At 38.8% G+C, this 14,980-nt stretch overlaps 3 protein-coding genes across 6 annotated transcripts in view; 2 read left to right on the top strand and 1 right to left on the bottom strand.

The window, feature by feature from the left end:
- The first annotated feature begins 342 nt into the window (after positions 1 to 342).
- LOC112138212 lies at positions 343 to 2,413 on the top strand. Its single transcript, XM_024260788.2, has 2 exons — positions 343 to 394; positions 625 to 2,413. The coding sequence occupies exon 2, from the start codon at positions 662 to 664 to the stop codon at positions 2,204 to 2,206; it is 1,545 nt and encodes a 514-aa protein (XP_024116556.2). The 5' UTR covers positions 343 to 394; positions 625 to 661; the 3' UTR covers positions 2,207 to 2,413.
- Positions 2,414 to 4,567: 2,154 nt separating this feature from the next.
- LOC112163052 (tropomyosin alpha-3 chain) lies at positions 4,568 to 11,371 on the top strand. Its single transcript, XM_024299166.2, has 10 exons — positions 4,568 to 4,793; positions 5,213 to 5,338; positions 6,723 to 6,856; positions 7,058 to 7,175; positions 7,654 to 7,724; positions 8,370 to 8,445; positions 9,746 to 9,808; positions 9,911 to 9,980; positions 10,101 to 10,179; positions 11,142 to 11,371. Exons 1-10 carry the CDS (start codon positions 4,680 to 4,682, stop codon positions 11,143 to 11,145), a joined length of 855 nt encoding a protein of 284 aa, XP_024154934.1. The 5' UTR covers positions 4,568 to 4,679; the 3' UTR covers positions 11,146 to 11,371.
- A 349-nt stretch (positions 11,372 to 11,720) lies between these two features.
- Positions 11,721 to 14,980, bottom strand: part of pex1 (peroxisomal biogenesis factor 1) — a 9,451-nt gene continuing 6,191 nt past the window's right edge. Inside the window, exons 16-24 of one of the 4 annotated variants that reach the window (XM_024297566.2) lie at positions 14,721 to 14,855; positions 14,563 to 14,627; positions 14,307 to 14,449; positions 14,064 to 14,167; positions 13,808 to 13,984; positions 13,432 to 13,674; positions 12,476 to 12,658; positions 12,263 to 12,393; positions 11,721 to 12,097 (exon numbers count right to left, since the gene is read on the bottom strand). In XM_024297566.2, coding sequence (XP_024153334.1) covers positions 12,013 to 12,097; positions 12,263 to 12,393; positions 12,476 to 12,658; positions 13,432 to 13,674; positions 13,808 to 13,984; positions 14,064 to 14,167; positions 14,307 to 14,449; positions 14,563 to 14,627; positions 14,721 to 14,855 — 1,266 coding nt within the window. In that variant the 3' untranslated portion in view covers positions 11,721 to 12,012. The remainder of the gene's footprint in view (positions 12,098 to 12,262; positions 12,394 to 12,475; positions 12,659 to 13,431; positions 13,675 to 13,807; positions 13,985 to 14,063; positions 14,168 to 14,306; positions 14,450 to 14,562; positions 14,628 to 14,720; positions 14,856 to 14,980) is intronic. The other 3 variants (XM_024297575.2, XM_024297585.2, XM_024297594.2) reach the window with 3 other exon arrangements.

The raw sequence follows: 14,980 nt of genomic DNA, 5'->3' as shown, positions 1-14,980 counted from the left end.
TTTATGCACTAAATCAATTTGTATTTTCACGAAACGATTATTGATCTGTTAAGCTTACATCGATTCAAATCAATGTAAGTTTTAATTGCTTCTGTAAGAGGCAATTCTTTTTCTTTCTTACGACCTAGGTAAAGATATCATGACTTTGGAGGAGAATATACAGAAAGCAATATTACTATTTTCTAGGCAGACTCATATTTGAAACTGCTTACATGGACAGAACAGTCAAACTGTAACTTAAAGTATTCATGTTTCAAATTATTAAGAATCTTTGAGTCATTGAAGACTGATATTTTCATTTTAGAATATCAGCAACATTTCAAAGGCTAAATCAATCTCTTTGTTTCTTGTTTTCAGGTTGGAAGACTAACTTTAACCTCACTTTAGGGAGGAGGTAAGACTCAACTTTGCGATGAAATCCCACATTATCAGTTATCAGGAACACAATAAATGAATTTAAGGAACACAAGAAACTACTTGAGTATTGTAGCTGTATCAAAGCTCACTTTATAATAGTTTTGTTAACTTGTTTCACTTAGATATGAAGCTCCTGATGATCAGTTTAGATTATACACCTTGTACATTTCAAATCGTAACAGTGTCTAACCATCATGTCACTCACAGAGAGGAAGCTGGATATAGCCACCAAACGATAGTGGTGATGGAGGACAACCCAGTGGTGGTGGAATCAGCCACTTATCTGTTTCTGAGGGATCCCTCTGTGTCAACACTCCTGAGGTACCATGAGGGGGCGCTGCAGGTCCTGCGAGGAAGCTCAAGGCCCTCTGGAGGAAATCACAATATTGTGCTGGTGGGCCATGGCAGCCAGGGCCCCATGGAAACTTCAAAGCTGGCTGGTTATGGGCCAGAGGATATTGCCAAATTTGTCACTACCTTAAAAGCTGAAATCATCTCTGGTGACGTCGGTACAGTCAGCCTTATTAGCTGCAGCCTTGGAAATGACGAGCACTTCATGCTGAAGCTGTTGCAGGTCCTTCACTCTGCTGGAGTGAAAACAAAGCTGCTTCTGCACACTAGCCTCCTCTCGGTAAACTCTGATGGGGAGATAGTGACTGCTACTGGCAGCGGCTGGAGGGCCCATGACCACACCAGCACAGTCACAGCTGAGCTTTTTGAGAACGGTAAACTTCGGACAGTGAAAGAGCTCGGCTGTACAGGTCCCATCCTTTCAGATTATAAAGGAAAAGCTTTGTACCTGCAGATGCTGGAGTGGCCGAGCCATCCACAAATGTTTGTCCCAGCAGAACTGCGACACAAGTACCCCTCTATCGACTGTCTGGAGGGTCTTACTTGGAGCTTGTTCTTTGAGGAGACAGAGAAAAGGCGAGCTCCAGATTACACCCCAGACCACGATCTAGTGAAAGCAGTTTGGCTTAAAGAGATAGAGGCAAATACTGTTGTTCCCAAGCATATCAACAATATACTGGACCTGCTGGTAGAGATCAGGTACAATGCCAGGGAGGAAGTCACCGAAGACCTGTACTATGTTCTCAATGACTGTATTTACAAAGTGCAAAGGAGTAACCTTTCCATCAGCCTGGTGGGAAAGTTCATGAGAACGGACAAGGAAGGCGAAGTCGAGGAGTTCCTTCGCAGTTTCAGCAATGAGGCAGATGAGTCGTCCCTGCTGGAGCTACAGCAGGGTCTCAAAGCATCTAAGTTCACTGATTTCTGTCGCCAGACATTTCAGCTTCACCACTGCATCTTCAATTGCGAGCGATGGGGCCAATATTTCATGGCTGCAGTGTTTTCAGCGTCTGTGCGCAACTTCCGAACCTTCTCCCTTTTTCTCATGAGTGTCATTGGCTGTGAAGTAGGGCGCTCTCACGGGTCTGACAGCCCATTGTGCACGGCTTTTATGGGAGAGAACCATCCCATGGTGACCAAAGAACCATGGCCTGAGAACATCAGACGAGGGTTCTACGGCTGCACTGTTGACAACTATGAAATGGCGCCCCAAAAGATGTGGCTGGAACAAGTGGTTGCCAAAGAAAATGCTCTGTACTTTAGATCAAGGGAGGTCATGAACGCCCTCCATTACGACGAGCAAACAGAGCTGGACATCTTTGGGAGAGTCAAAGTCATGAATAAGTACGTGTTCTCATCGTATATTGAATATTTTCGAGGCACACCTGAAGGAAAGAAACTTAAGAGAGGATGTACGACTTCACTCCATAAGAGATGAAATCCACACTCCTATGATTGGAAACCATTTTTTACGTTCACTATTTAAAAAAAGAGTGAAAAAGTTGGGTAGTAATCATCAGTTACTATCAATGAATAAGTAAACCTGGAAAGTTTAACGTTGTTTTTCTGTATTTGTTAAGCATTATGCAATGAATCTCTACTTTCCTAAAATGTGCTTGCTTTTCCAAACAAATAAAATTTTAAATACCACTGATGTTTTAGCACAAGTCTATTATTTTGTCATTTATTTTGTGGAGTAATTGTAACATATCAGATGATGGGTTATGCCATATTATAACCAAATGTGAACAACTATCTTTTGATAGGTGACCTATTTATGTTTATTAGTACAGCCTTTTAAAATATGGTGTTGCGAGACTGTTGGCGAGGAGTAAGCCCGTCCCACTTCCCATCATCCCCTTGTTTACACTCTCTCCCGCTAGCTTACAGCCACTTACAACCCCAAGCTAACATTAGCGGTGCAACAAAACCGGTGAGTGATATTGGAGTTATCCAATAGAACAGCTTTGATCCAGATTCCAGCTCAGATGAGGAAACCAAAGACGTACATGGATCCAGTTGTCTACAAGTGGATCCATCAGAATGGAGTGGAGGAAGGAGCAAGCGGCTTGCCGTTGTAGGTCTACGTCACACCTACCAGTTTTTTTCCAACTGCATTTTTATCTGCTACCGATTCACAACAATTTAAATAAAAAACTACTCACAAAGGCTATTTTAATCTCAATTTTCTTTATTTATTTAATAAAATGCTACAAGGAAGACACAATTTTCATTGAAGTGGGTCTTCAAATCTTTTTCGTAAATATCTTCACCACCAGTGTCATCTTACATACCACCATCCATACACAGTTTGGCTTCTCTCAGTCACTTAACTCTTTCAAACATCTGCACAAAATGTGATCAACTTTCATTTTTATTTATCACTCTGTTCTCCTTTTTTCTATAAAAATGTGTTCACCACTTTACATCCTTCTGGCAAAGTCCATCATCATCTGTCTTTATGTGATGTGTTATGAACATCAAACTTCCTCATCACCTTTGTTACCTCACTCGTGTCCATTAAAACATAATACTCTCTGCTCACCTCATCGATCCAATAACTGGTGGGCTGCTAGATGATAATGATAAGAATAATGTTTATGGTCCAAACAAAATAAATGGAAGTTGGTTGAATTTTCCCTTTGGAGTGAGTATGAGTGTGTGGCTACAGTGTGTTGGGATTATGACATTCCCTGGCCTTAACCAGAAGCCAGCAGTGATAAATTCCAGCAATCCTGGTCATTACCAGAAGGGAGTATTCAGGTGAAAACCACCAGAACTACAGTAATCCACTCCATTTCTGCTCACTGTTGTGTCACTACATGTTCGACAAGGTTCCCAACTATAAAAAATTACATTTCTTTTACATCCCAGTGCTCAAAAACATCTAAACAAAGCAGATTTCTACAGTACATTTAGCACAATTTCATCAACCACAGTCAAACTAAACCAACCATTAAACACCTCTCTCTGTATAGCTGTCTCCATCGGCGTGGCCAAGCTGCAGACATTCTTTTGTTCTGATCCGTAGGACAATGTCAGCCAAAACATGTTTATTAATAACCCAGCAGGCCTTAGACAGGAATAAGCGGCACATCCATGGTTGTGTATTCCCCAGAGAGACCCCGTTATAGTCATCCCAGGGCATTTGGCACTCAAGCTTATAGCTAATGTTTCTCTTGGCATTGTTTGCAGCTCCTTCTTCTGCTCCTTCTTCATCTGCTTCCATATTTTTTTACAAATTGAAGTGATTTTGTCTAAAACATGGAGCTTAAGCTTTTCAGGTTTTATCTAGATGCTCATTTTCAACTGTGTGGGAGGGGAAAAAGGTGGGACAAGGTATGCTAACCAGAGTGGTCTGCTTATGGATGGACCCAGAAATGAAACATAGAAATTCCAAAAGTAAAGATTTATTTTATGCCAAAAACGTTTAAATCTTTTACTCATTTTAATAGATGTGTGTAGTACAAAAGATGAGAACAACCATGTCTGCCAATATTTGTTCCTGTTGTTTTAAGATAGCAACCCAAAACCCGTAAAAACAAGTTTTCAAAAGAAAATGTAATTATCTTGAAATGCTTAACACTATAATATTAATGATATTTTAGATGGAATAAATATAATACAAAGCAGGAATTGTAAATGTTTAAACAGTTATTTATAATGGAAAATGACTGATTAAACATCAACTTTAAATAAATGTTGGAAAATGTACTGGGGACAAATGGGTGTAACCTTAGCCACTTTGTCACAAAGGGTGGGATTAAAGGAGGAGGAGCTAGGTGTCTGCTATATAAAAATATCTTGTGTGAGTTGGGTTCTTCTACCAGCTCCATCAGGCTCGAAAATCTGCTTTGGGCAAAAATCTTCTGTTTATCTTCTCTGCCAGCTGCAGGAACCCAACAGCCAAGATGGAAGCCATCAAGAAGAAAATGCTTATGCTGAAGTTAGACAAGGAGAATGCTCTGGATCAGGCTGAACAAGCTGAGGCTGACAGGAAAGCAGCTGAGGACAGAAGCAAACAGGTGGGTCATGACGGCAGGCACACCTCTATGATGTAAGATGTACCGATAAATTGTTGGAAATGCAATCCAAAGAATCAAATACAATCTAACTTTAAAACAATTAGAGGTATTTTTGTCAATTTGACAAAAAATAGTTTATATAAATGGAAAACATCAAATTTATTCACAATCTTGACTCCAGTGAAAGTTAGAAAATACGTTCTGTGACTTCTAATTTTGGGAATAATAAAGTATCTAAATTATCTTTCAAACTGAAAAATATATTTTTAAAAGATAAATAGAATGATTATTTTAACATAAAATACAAGTTTGATATTATTCAATTTCATATGCACTGAGTGCAGCTCAGTATATCAATAGAGAAGCTGTTTGAGATTATCTCCCATGTCATTTTCTTTATTACATCTGTTTTCCATCAGCATGAAGATGAACTGCTGCAAATGCAGAAGAAGCTGAAGGCCACGGAGGATGAGCTGGATAAATACTCCGAGGCCCTGAAAGACGCTCAGGAGAAGCTGGAAGTTGCTGACAAAAAAGCAGCTGATGTGAGTAATCCAGCAACACAAAGCTCAGCTGCTGCACTCGGAGTCTGTAAACTGAGAACGAACGTAAATGGATTTTTATCTATGAAAAACCTGGACACCTTTATATCATCTCTACATCTTTAATCCAAAATGATTTGTTTTGAATTATTTTATAATAACATGGCTTGTCCCATGTTTGAAGGCGACATAAAAAGAGGTTTGCATTGTTGTGCAGTGACTAGAGGCTCAGACAAAGACAGTTGATGTGGCTCGTCCCAGCCAGGCCTGTCCTCCTGAGCTGCATTCCCAGCATGCCTTGCCCGCCACCCACAGCTGTTGGTGGGATTTAACTCCCGATTTCCACCATGATGTCACCATCATAACCTTGAGTGTAAGCCTCACAATGGTTCCAGTCTTTTTTTGGTGCTTTAGCCATTCCTGTCAGGTCACTTAACAGTTGTTTTAAGTCGTCAGTCTTGACACAAGTATTGACTTGACGGAAGTGTTTTATAGGCTTTTTATGCACAATAATTTATGATTTCTTACAGCCTTTAGTGATACTTTTTGTAAACTCTGCTTGTCCCAAGTTGGATATGCTGCTGGGACCCAATACGTGAAGGATTTTAACTTGTCAGCCACCCCCTCTCAATCTGCATTCCTGCTCCCTGAAACTTCCCCGTTTCATCCCATTTACCTTCACTTCTTCAGTTTCCTGCTCCATCTGCACACTCATGGCAGCCATTTTTGGCATCCTTAGACAAGCTATCAAAAATCCAAGATTCCTGGTTGATACTCAGATACAGTCTTAGGAATAGCAGAAAGATTTTACAGTGGGTCAATAAGTGTTAATCAGTCACTGATTCTACCCATTGTCTCACTTAAAATGATGAGAGAGGTCAGAAGTATTCATAAATGATTCTAGAATGGTTTCCATCCCAACCACAGTACAGAAACCACCCAAATAAACATCACCAATGACCACCTTGGTGGGAGATTTTGGTTTACTATCCATTCTTTTCCTTTTTGAGCTCAGTGCTACTGAGCTCTCACACTATCCATCCTCTTTAATCTTTTGGCATTACTTACACCCCCCACAGTGGTATTACCCGTCTTTACCAGTTTGTCTACCTTAAAACCTTCAAATCCCAGCCCTCACCGGTCACTTCAGGTGTGCCCCAAGGCTCTTTCCTGGGCCCTTCCTCTTTGTCATCATTATCCACTCATTTAACTTTTGTAAATTTAACACACATTTTCATGGTTTGGCTGGTGACACCAAGCCAAAACCAACTTCCTCTGTCCATCCTAAATCCTAAAAATATTATAATAACTTGTATACAATCTTCTGCCTGCAAACACCTTTTCCTGATATAGCATATAACATATTATTTGGTTCACCTTCGGTCAGGCTGAGGCAGAGGTGGCTTCACTGAACAGGCGCATCCAGCTCGTGGAGGAGGAGTTGGACCGAGCGCAGGAGAGACTGGCAACAGCTTTACAGAAACTGGAGGAAGCGGAGAAGGCAGCCGATGAGAGTGAGAGGTAAAATCCTCCTGCGATCTTCTTAAATCTGTGTAGTTTGGGTCATGGATGGAGGAAACAAGAGGTTCTGATCTAAGAAGACAAAGAAATTCAAATCAATCAATCACTACTTCAGAGGCTCCATGTTGTTGCTTTAGCATATCCACACAAACCTTTATGTAAGCAAAAACTTCTAAGATAGTGTGATGTTTTTTTTCACAGAGGCATGAAGGTAATCGAGAACAGGGCCCTAAAAGATGAAGAGAAGATGGAGCTGCAGGAGATTCAGCTAAAAGAAGCCAAACACATAGCAGAGGAAGCTGACCGCAAATATGAAGAGGTGAGTTTGTTTCTGAGTTATTAACTTCAATGCATTATTATATTTTGGTTGAAGTGTGTGTTTGCTTTATGTTCTATATGACATTATGGTTTATTATTATGAATATTTTTCTCCCAATAGAAATAAATAAGACCCAAATTTGAATGGCTTAATTCCTAAAACTATTCAAGCCAGTGTTATTTATTATAGCAACCAATAACTTCTTAATTTTCTACCCAAGCCTAAACGAAGTTGCTTTTATAGCCCACCGTGTGGTGGGCTATTTTCACTCCCCATTCAACATTCTTAAGTTCTAACAAGTTGTATGTCTGTCCTGTTTGCGCCATCCCCAAACAAAATTCTGGACAGTTTCTTAACCTATTTCTTGAAAAATATTTCAGCAGAACAATTCAGATTTTTTTTAAAACTTCTTTTCTTCTTGTGGTGCTGATATTTAACAAACTGGGCTTGGTTTTGATTGTTACTTGTTTTTAACCAGGTGGCTCGTAAACTGGTGATTGTTGAAGGGGAGCTGGAGCGTACGGAGGAGAGGGCGGAACTCGCCGAGGCGTGAGTGTTTAAAAGAAGACCTCACCTTTTCGTCACACAAATAAGTCAAACTTTTTGTTGATATAGAGCAGTGCTTAAATGGGTCAAGTTTAGACCCAAGTTTGACTGTTAATAATGAGATTTAAAATGTTTAACATTTATAAATGTGTACTGAAAGAGCATTTACTGCCTTATTGGAAAAAAAATAGCGTAATTAAAGATAATTTATCAATATTAATTTGAAATTTAGGTTTTCTTCTAAATTGATTAATTTCAGGCAAAAACAAAAGGACAACAGCATTTTTTAAAAAGTATAAAAACATAAATAATTGGAAGTAAAATGAATGCAGTGTCTGGATGAATGTTTAAGTCTATAGAAGTTTCAGTGCTCATCAAAGTGTAAAGTTTAAGTTTTAATGTGGAATTTTGATTATTCATGTGCTAACTTCTCAAGAGGAAAAAAGTTAAATAATACGATGTAATATGAGCATTATCCAAACGTCAGTAATCCAGTGTTTTCAGAGAAGAACCATGAACATCAAGCCAGGACTCAGCAGTTCATCTCTACGTTGTGGAGTGTAGACTATTCATTTTCCTTTTCAAACAGTTTTGGTGTCTTACAATGTTCTTTGTTTTTCTTTTTCCTCTGAAATGCAAACCAATCAGTAAATGTGCTGAGCTGGAAGAAGAACTGAAGAACGTCACCAACAACCTCAAGTCTCTGGAAGCTCAGGCTGAGAAGGTAAGCACTTACCCAGCAACGACAAATAGAACTTTATTTTTTTTTTAATCATCCTAAAACTTACTTGAAATCACATAAATGAGTTTTATGAAAAACTAAAATAACATGCACTATGGTGGGAATCTGACATAAATAACTAAAATAAACATCTTCAGTACTTTCTCCCTAAATTAATAAAAATCTCTCTATAATAATAATCTATTACACTTTTTTAGCTTGAGTTGAATTTAGGACAGCTCCAAACAGCTGGCAGAAATAGAAAATTAATATTAGACATAAAAAGATTTTTAAGACCTTTGCATTCTTATGTTGGAGGTTGAGTTTTTAACTTTGATCATTTGAGGAACTGCAGCATTTGGTACATCTGGTTCACTACAACTGCACTACGTTCTTCATCTATTTTCTTCTATTTATCTTCAACAGTGGTCAGCAGTCTGAGAACATTCTCTCATAATTGTTATTAATATACTGTACAGTACATGTTCATATATTTATATACTGCTATGTACATATGCACATGTAAATCTGTAAATCTGGTTATTTAAATGCTCGCTTTTTTGCACATCCATAATGTACATATATGCTCATAGTCTTATATGGCACAGTTCATTGTATATATTTTTCTACATATTTTTTATACTTTATATCGTATTTTTTATATTATGTTCTGTATTGGGCTGCACGGTGGCGCAAGTGGTTAGCGCTCTCGCCTCACAGCGAGAAGGCCCCGGTTCGAATCCCGGCTGGGACCTTTCTGTGTGGAGTTTGCATGTTCTCCCCGTGCATGCGTGGGTTTTCACCGGGGACTCCGGCTTCCTCCCACCATCCAAAAACATGCTTCATAGGTTAATCGGTGACTCTAAATTGCCCCTAGGTGTGAATGTGAGAGTGAATGTGTGTGTGATTGAGGCCCTGCGACAGACTGGCGACCTGTCCAGGGTGTACCCCGCCTTCGCCCTTCAGTAGCCGGGATAGGCTCCGGCACCCCCGCGACCCCGAAAGGGACAAAGCGGTCGAGAAGATGGATGGATGGATGTTCTGTATTTTTTATGCCACTTGCACTGAAACGGTTGCTGCAATTTCATTGTCCTTGTGATAATGACAATAAAGGTCTATCTATCTATCTATCTATCTTAATAGTTGGGGATCGTCAAGAAAGAGATCCAATCTTTCAGATTCATGCTGAGGTCTCTGACCTCAAACTCCAAACCATTTAAATGCATATCATAGATTTCTGTACTCTGTAAATGTATTCTATTGCTGTGCAATAAGAATGGTTGGATTTCTTTTTTTTTTGCAGTACTCTCAAAAGGAGGACAAATATGAAGAGGAAATCAAGATTTTAACTGACAAGCTCAAGGAGGCGAGCACAAAAAAGACACGACCCCTTTCATGATGACATTGCGTCTATTTAGACCCTATACTTGTTGCAAATTAAAACTTTGGTGTTTTTTAACTCTTTTAGGCTGAAACCAGAGCTGAGTTTGCAGAAAGATCTGTTGCTAAGCTGGAGAAGACTATTGATGATTTAGAAGGTGCAGTTTTCTTTCCATTGAGGCAACAATTCCCACATTCATAATAGCAGTGAAATGCTTTCCTTAAGAAAGAAAAACATCTTTATCACACTGTAATTCTTATTTTTTTTCTTTTTTAAGATGAGCTTTATGCTCAGAAACTCAAGTACAAAGCCATCAGTGAGGAGCTGGACCATGCTCTTAATGACATGACTTCTATGTAAGTAGTTGTGTTCAAGAGTTATGCAACATTCTATCTAAAAGCTTATTCACTCAATTTTTATGCTGAACATATACTAAATACTGTCAAATAATGTCATTTTAGTTGGAAGCAGAGCAGCAGGGTTTAACTATTTAAAAAAATAAAAAAATCCTATAGCAACATTAATGGCAATGATGGTATAGCTATATTTTAAGCAGACACTTTCATGTCTGTGGAGATACTTTCAGCTTTGTCATCCAAGTTACAGCCATACAGTGATACATTATAGAAAAATAAAATAAAAGGTAATTTTCTTTGCATAATTATTGTATCTGTATTGTAATACATTTCATGATTCCTTTAATACTTTAAGTTACTTTCTATGTAAGACCTGCAGAACTATTACATTATATAAAGTGACAAACATGCTTTAAAGAACAATCACAGAACTATCACACAACCTTAGTTTGGACTAGAAAAATGAAACTATAGACGGTTTACTTTGGGGAAAAGAAAGAACCTGAGGCTTCTGTGTTTCAGAAAGACAAATTCTACTAAATAAAAGCAGCTTAAAATTAATATTTTTATTTACCTACAACAAAAACGAATCTTGATTTTGTGAGAAAACAAGGCTGGAGACACTTATTAGGAATACCTAAATGAAACGTAATAGTTTGGTTCTATGACGCCAGACTGGAAGTTTGGTTTATCTAAAGTAGGTTATCCAGTGTAGAGTGTAAAAATGTTTACAACTCTCACAAAATCCTCTTGAACTCTATGCACAAACTGATGTGGTTATTGTTGCAAGAAAGAGATGTAGACATCACAGAAGGTGGTGGAGAAACACGGCTTTTTTCAGGTTTTGAAGGGAGTTCCCTTTTATAATTTATGTAAAGTATGCAAAAAAGTTGAAGTTGTATTTTATCTGTAAATCACATGTACAGTAACAATGTATGACTCCTCTTTTTTCTTGTTTTCAGCTAACTGTTCACAATGTGATCTGGCTTCTCAAGATCCTGCGCACCCCCAATCCCCCCGACCCCCAACCCACCCACTCCCATTTATCCAGTGGAATTTATTCAACCTGTAATAAATGTCTGTTGTCCATTTTAAGCTAGTTCTTTACTATAAAGTATGACCCAAAGTGAAAGAAGTCTTTTAGAAGCTGGTGTGCTACAAGGAAAACATTAAAGCTCAACGAGGATTTCAAGAATGTGAAATGTGTCCATGAAGGCAAGACTATCTTACATACAAATACATCATTTATTTGGTTTTTAAGGATTTTAGATTTAATCAATCTTATCAATCTTTTTTAAAAAAAAAACTCCATCCTGCAAAGGCTCAGATCCTGCATTGGGTTAGTTTTGTAAAATTTGATCTATTTTGTTTTATTTCAATTCATATTTTTGAAACTGCATAACTATTAACAATAACTAGCTAATGTGGTTGCTGAAGTGTGTCACTAAATGCAGAAAATAGAAATATCTCATTGTTTATGAGCTAATATCAGCTAATTCGATAATAAAATGCAACAGTCACACCACAAAAAGAACTTAAAACAAGAAGTTATTTTTTTAGCAGAATTTATTTCATCTAGTTATTTATTAAGTAATTAGCAAAACCCGCTATAAAAAGTAGCCAAAAAAACTTGCCTTTTAAGTTTCTAAGAAAATATTATTTCCTGATTTTTAACAATTACATATTTACAATCACAAAATATACAATGTACATGTGTGCAGGAATTATACAATCAGTGGTTGGTTGTGCATCTATCCAGAGCTCAGTTTTTAAAAATGTATGGAAACATGATTTACTAAAGGGGATGAGATTGTGTCCGATTATTGCACAGGATTACGCCAGAGTTGCACGCTGTCCTGGTTTAAAAGCCACAGAGGAAGGAACTTTTCCATCAGCGGATCCATTAAAATCTTCATATCTAAAAGGGACAAACAAATATTCAAATGAAAAATGGAGAAGGAAATAGCTTCATATTCAACTACTCTGGGAAAAAACAGCAGTTTTTTGTGTATTTGTGGAGTTTATATAGAGTTTCCCCACCCTTTAGAGAACCAATTCTATGTCAAAAGTGTTAACAACTCACAGTTTTGTGTATTTCTTCCAGTCCGTCTGACTGAGAGACGCTTTAGTCACAGCCAAAGCAGCGTTCAGGTGAGCTGGAGACACTAACAAGCTTGGCTGGCTGGAAGACAAATCCGTACGAACACTCTCCTGCTGAAGAAAACGAAAAAGCTAAAATTCGAAGTCTCAAAATCTGAAAGCTAGAAAAATATGTGATGACCCCACAGTTACTAACATTGGCTCTTTTGTAGCTGCTCTTGATGTTGTTAATTTTTTGTTGCAAGTGGTCCAATTCCTCCAGGCTAAGTTCCTCATATCCAGTCTGGATGGAGGACATGTAAGCAGGAGGCAGAATGCAGGCCGGCTCGCAGAGCGTTCCTCCAGGACAGTCCTGTGTCACAGAGGGTCCAGAGACGCACTGGAAATTCATCAATCAATCAAACTTTATTTATAAAAAAGCACTTCTCATACTTGCACAGTTCAAAGCGCTTTACAGTTGAAAAGAAAAACAAGCACAATAAAAAATAGAAAGAGAAAAACCCAGCCCACCCTTCACCCTCACCCATTAACACACATCACCCATGACCCCTTAGTTTTACTTATAAAAGCAAATTATAAAAAAAAACTAAGGCTTGACTCACAAACTTACAGTTAATATAAACTTTAAACCAAAATGCTCAATTTCTGGCTATTTAATTTCTGAGCGTTGGCGACATCTAGCGGTAAGATAAAATATTACAAGCATTTTTTTTTCTTTATAGTTTTAAATATTCCTATATTTTAGTTAGATTTTATAATACCAGTTCTATCTTTTGATGAGTAGTAGATAAAGTGATAAATTTTAAGGCTTTAAGATACAAAAAGCATTGTAATGGTTGTTAAAAAAACAGACATTTACTTCAAAACGAGGATCAGTTTTTCTTGCTCAATACACTTTAAAAGATTCATCTAAAATTGATGGCTTTGCAATATTTGTTTCTGCTTGAATAAATATAGACAAAAACGGTATAGGCAAAAGTTTTAGGACACTTTCCTTATTTAAAAAAGAAAAATAATTATTATAATAATAACAAAATCCAACCAACATCAGACTGATGACCTTCATCTGTGTTGCATGACTCAGCAGTTGCCTAATGAATATTGGTGCATATCAGAGATTTAACAAATCCAAGTTGTCAACTTGTTGCTTACCAGCCTTGAAATGGGTGAATTGCCCAGCTCTGATTCATAAGAACTTCCGAAGTACAGTCTCCAAAGGTTGTTGTCATCTTCCTGATCCTCTGCTCGAAGTTCACTGGACTCGACCAGAACCATGGACAGGTCCGAGCCAGCGCCTTGGTCTCCCTCCCCAACCGAATCATCGGAGCCACTGCTGTTGTTTAGAAAGATCATGGAGGACAGACTCATGTCGCTGTCTGAGACGGGCGTCGTCTCCTGGTTGTGAGAGAAAAAGTGAAACCGGACAGTTTGTATCCACAAATGAATGAGTGTTGCAAAGTTGCGACTGATTTCTGACTTCTTGTTTGTTTTGACCCAAAGTGAAACAATAGTCTGAGAGGTGGTATACCTGTGGAGCACCGGGCCCGGCGCTGGTGTGGACAGCCTCTAGCTGAGCGTTGTAGAGCAGAGCCTTGAGGTCTGCACCGGTGAACTGCTCGGTCGCTGCTGCCAACTGCTCCAGATCCACATTGGGAGCCAGAGGGAGGCCTGAGCTCAGAGCCTTTAGGATCTCCACACGAGCCTCCTGCACATGAGATGAGACCAGCAAAATTAGCATTTTACTCTCAATTTAAAAAGATGCAGGTTTAAAAAAAAAAGCGGACCAGGTCGGGGGGAGGGCAGTAGAGGCACTTGTCAAGTCTTCCAGGTCTCAGCAGAGCTGGATCAATCAGGTCCGGGCGGCTTGTGGCTGCAAGCACGTAAACACCTGCAGACGAAAATAAGAAGAATGAAAATTAAAAAAACTCCTTAATTTCACAATCATTTGTGTTGGTACAGAATATCTACTCATCCCAGCATCCTCACATAAAACTGGGATTATTGACACAAACAGAAAAGTTATGTACCTTGCAGACCCTCCACTCCATCCAGCTGGGTCAGAAGCTGGTTTACCACTCGGTCGGTAACCCCGGTGCTGTCGTGGCCCCTCCTGGGGGCCAGAGAGTCAAACTCGTCAAAGAACAGGATGCAAGGGCTGGCAGCTTGAGCCCTAAAAGAGACAGAAAAGCTGGGAGTTTATTTAAATCCAAACTTCAGACATCAACAACAGTGAACTTTGGACACTCATATTACACCGGCTGTAAAGTAAAGGTGAACTCTGACCTTTGGAAGACATCACGGACTGCCTGCTCACTGGCTCCAATGTATTTACTCAAAAGTTCAGGTCCCTACAAAGACAGCAAAGTCCCTTTAACACATCTTAAAAAATAGGGGAAAATCTTTCTTTTTACACATTGATTTTAAAATAAAGTGCAATCTACCTTGATGCTGATGAAGTTCATCCCACTGTCCTTAGCAACAGCTCTCGCCATGAGGGTTTTTCCTGTTCCAGGGGCTCCATAGAGCAGGATTCCAGAGCGATGACGGATGGGAAGATTGGAGAATAGGATGGGAAACTGCAAATAAAATATTTCCTCTTCATTCACAAGTTAAATTTAAGACTCTTTAACTACCCAACAAAGACAAAATCGATTAAAAAAAGGTAGTTTTTCTGCTGCTTATTGCCTTGGGGGAGTGATAT

This window comes from Oryzias melastigma, linkage group LG11 (assembly GCF_002922805.2).
Source record: "Oryzias melastigma strain HK-1 linkage group LG11, ASM292280v2, whole genome shotgun sequence".
In the NCBI taxonomy this organism is placed as follows: Eukaryota; Metazoa; Chordata; class Actinopteri; order Beloniformes; family Adrianichthyidae; genus Oryzias; species Oryzias melastigma.
This window is presented reverse-complemented; position numbering and strand designations above follow the sequence as displayed.

What these genes read in the sequence shown, in the direction of transcription:
- LOC112138212 (XM_024260788.2), top strand. Translation starts at nt 662, where the DNA reads ATGGAGGACAACCCAGTGGTGGTGGAATCAGCCACTTATCTGTTTCTG.
- LOC112163052 (XM_024299166.2), top strand. Translation starts at nt 4,680, where the DNA reads ATGGAAGCCATCAAGAAGAAAATGCTTATGCTGAAGTTAGACAAGGAG. An exon ending in GCAGCCGATGAGAGTGAGAG is followed by an intron (nt 6,857 to 7,057) that starts GTAAAATCCTCC and finishes TTTTTTTCACAG; the next exon opens with AGGCATGAAGGTAATCGAGA. An exon ending in TGGAAGCTCAGGCTGAGAAG is followed by an intron (nt 8,446 to 9,745) that starts GTAAGCACTTAC and finishes TTTTTTTTGCAG; the next exon opens with TACTCTCAAAAGGAGGACAA.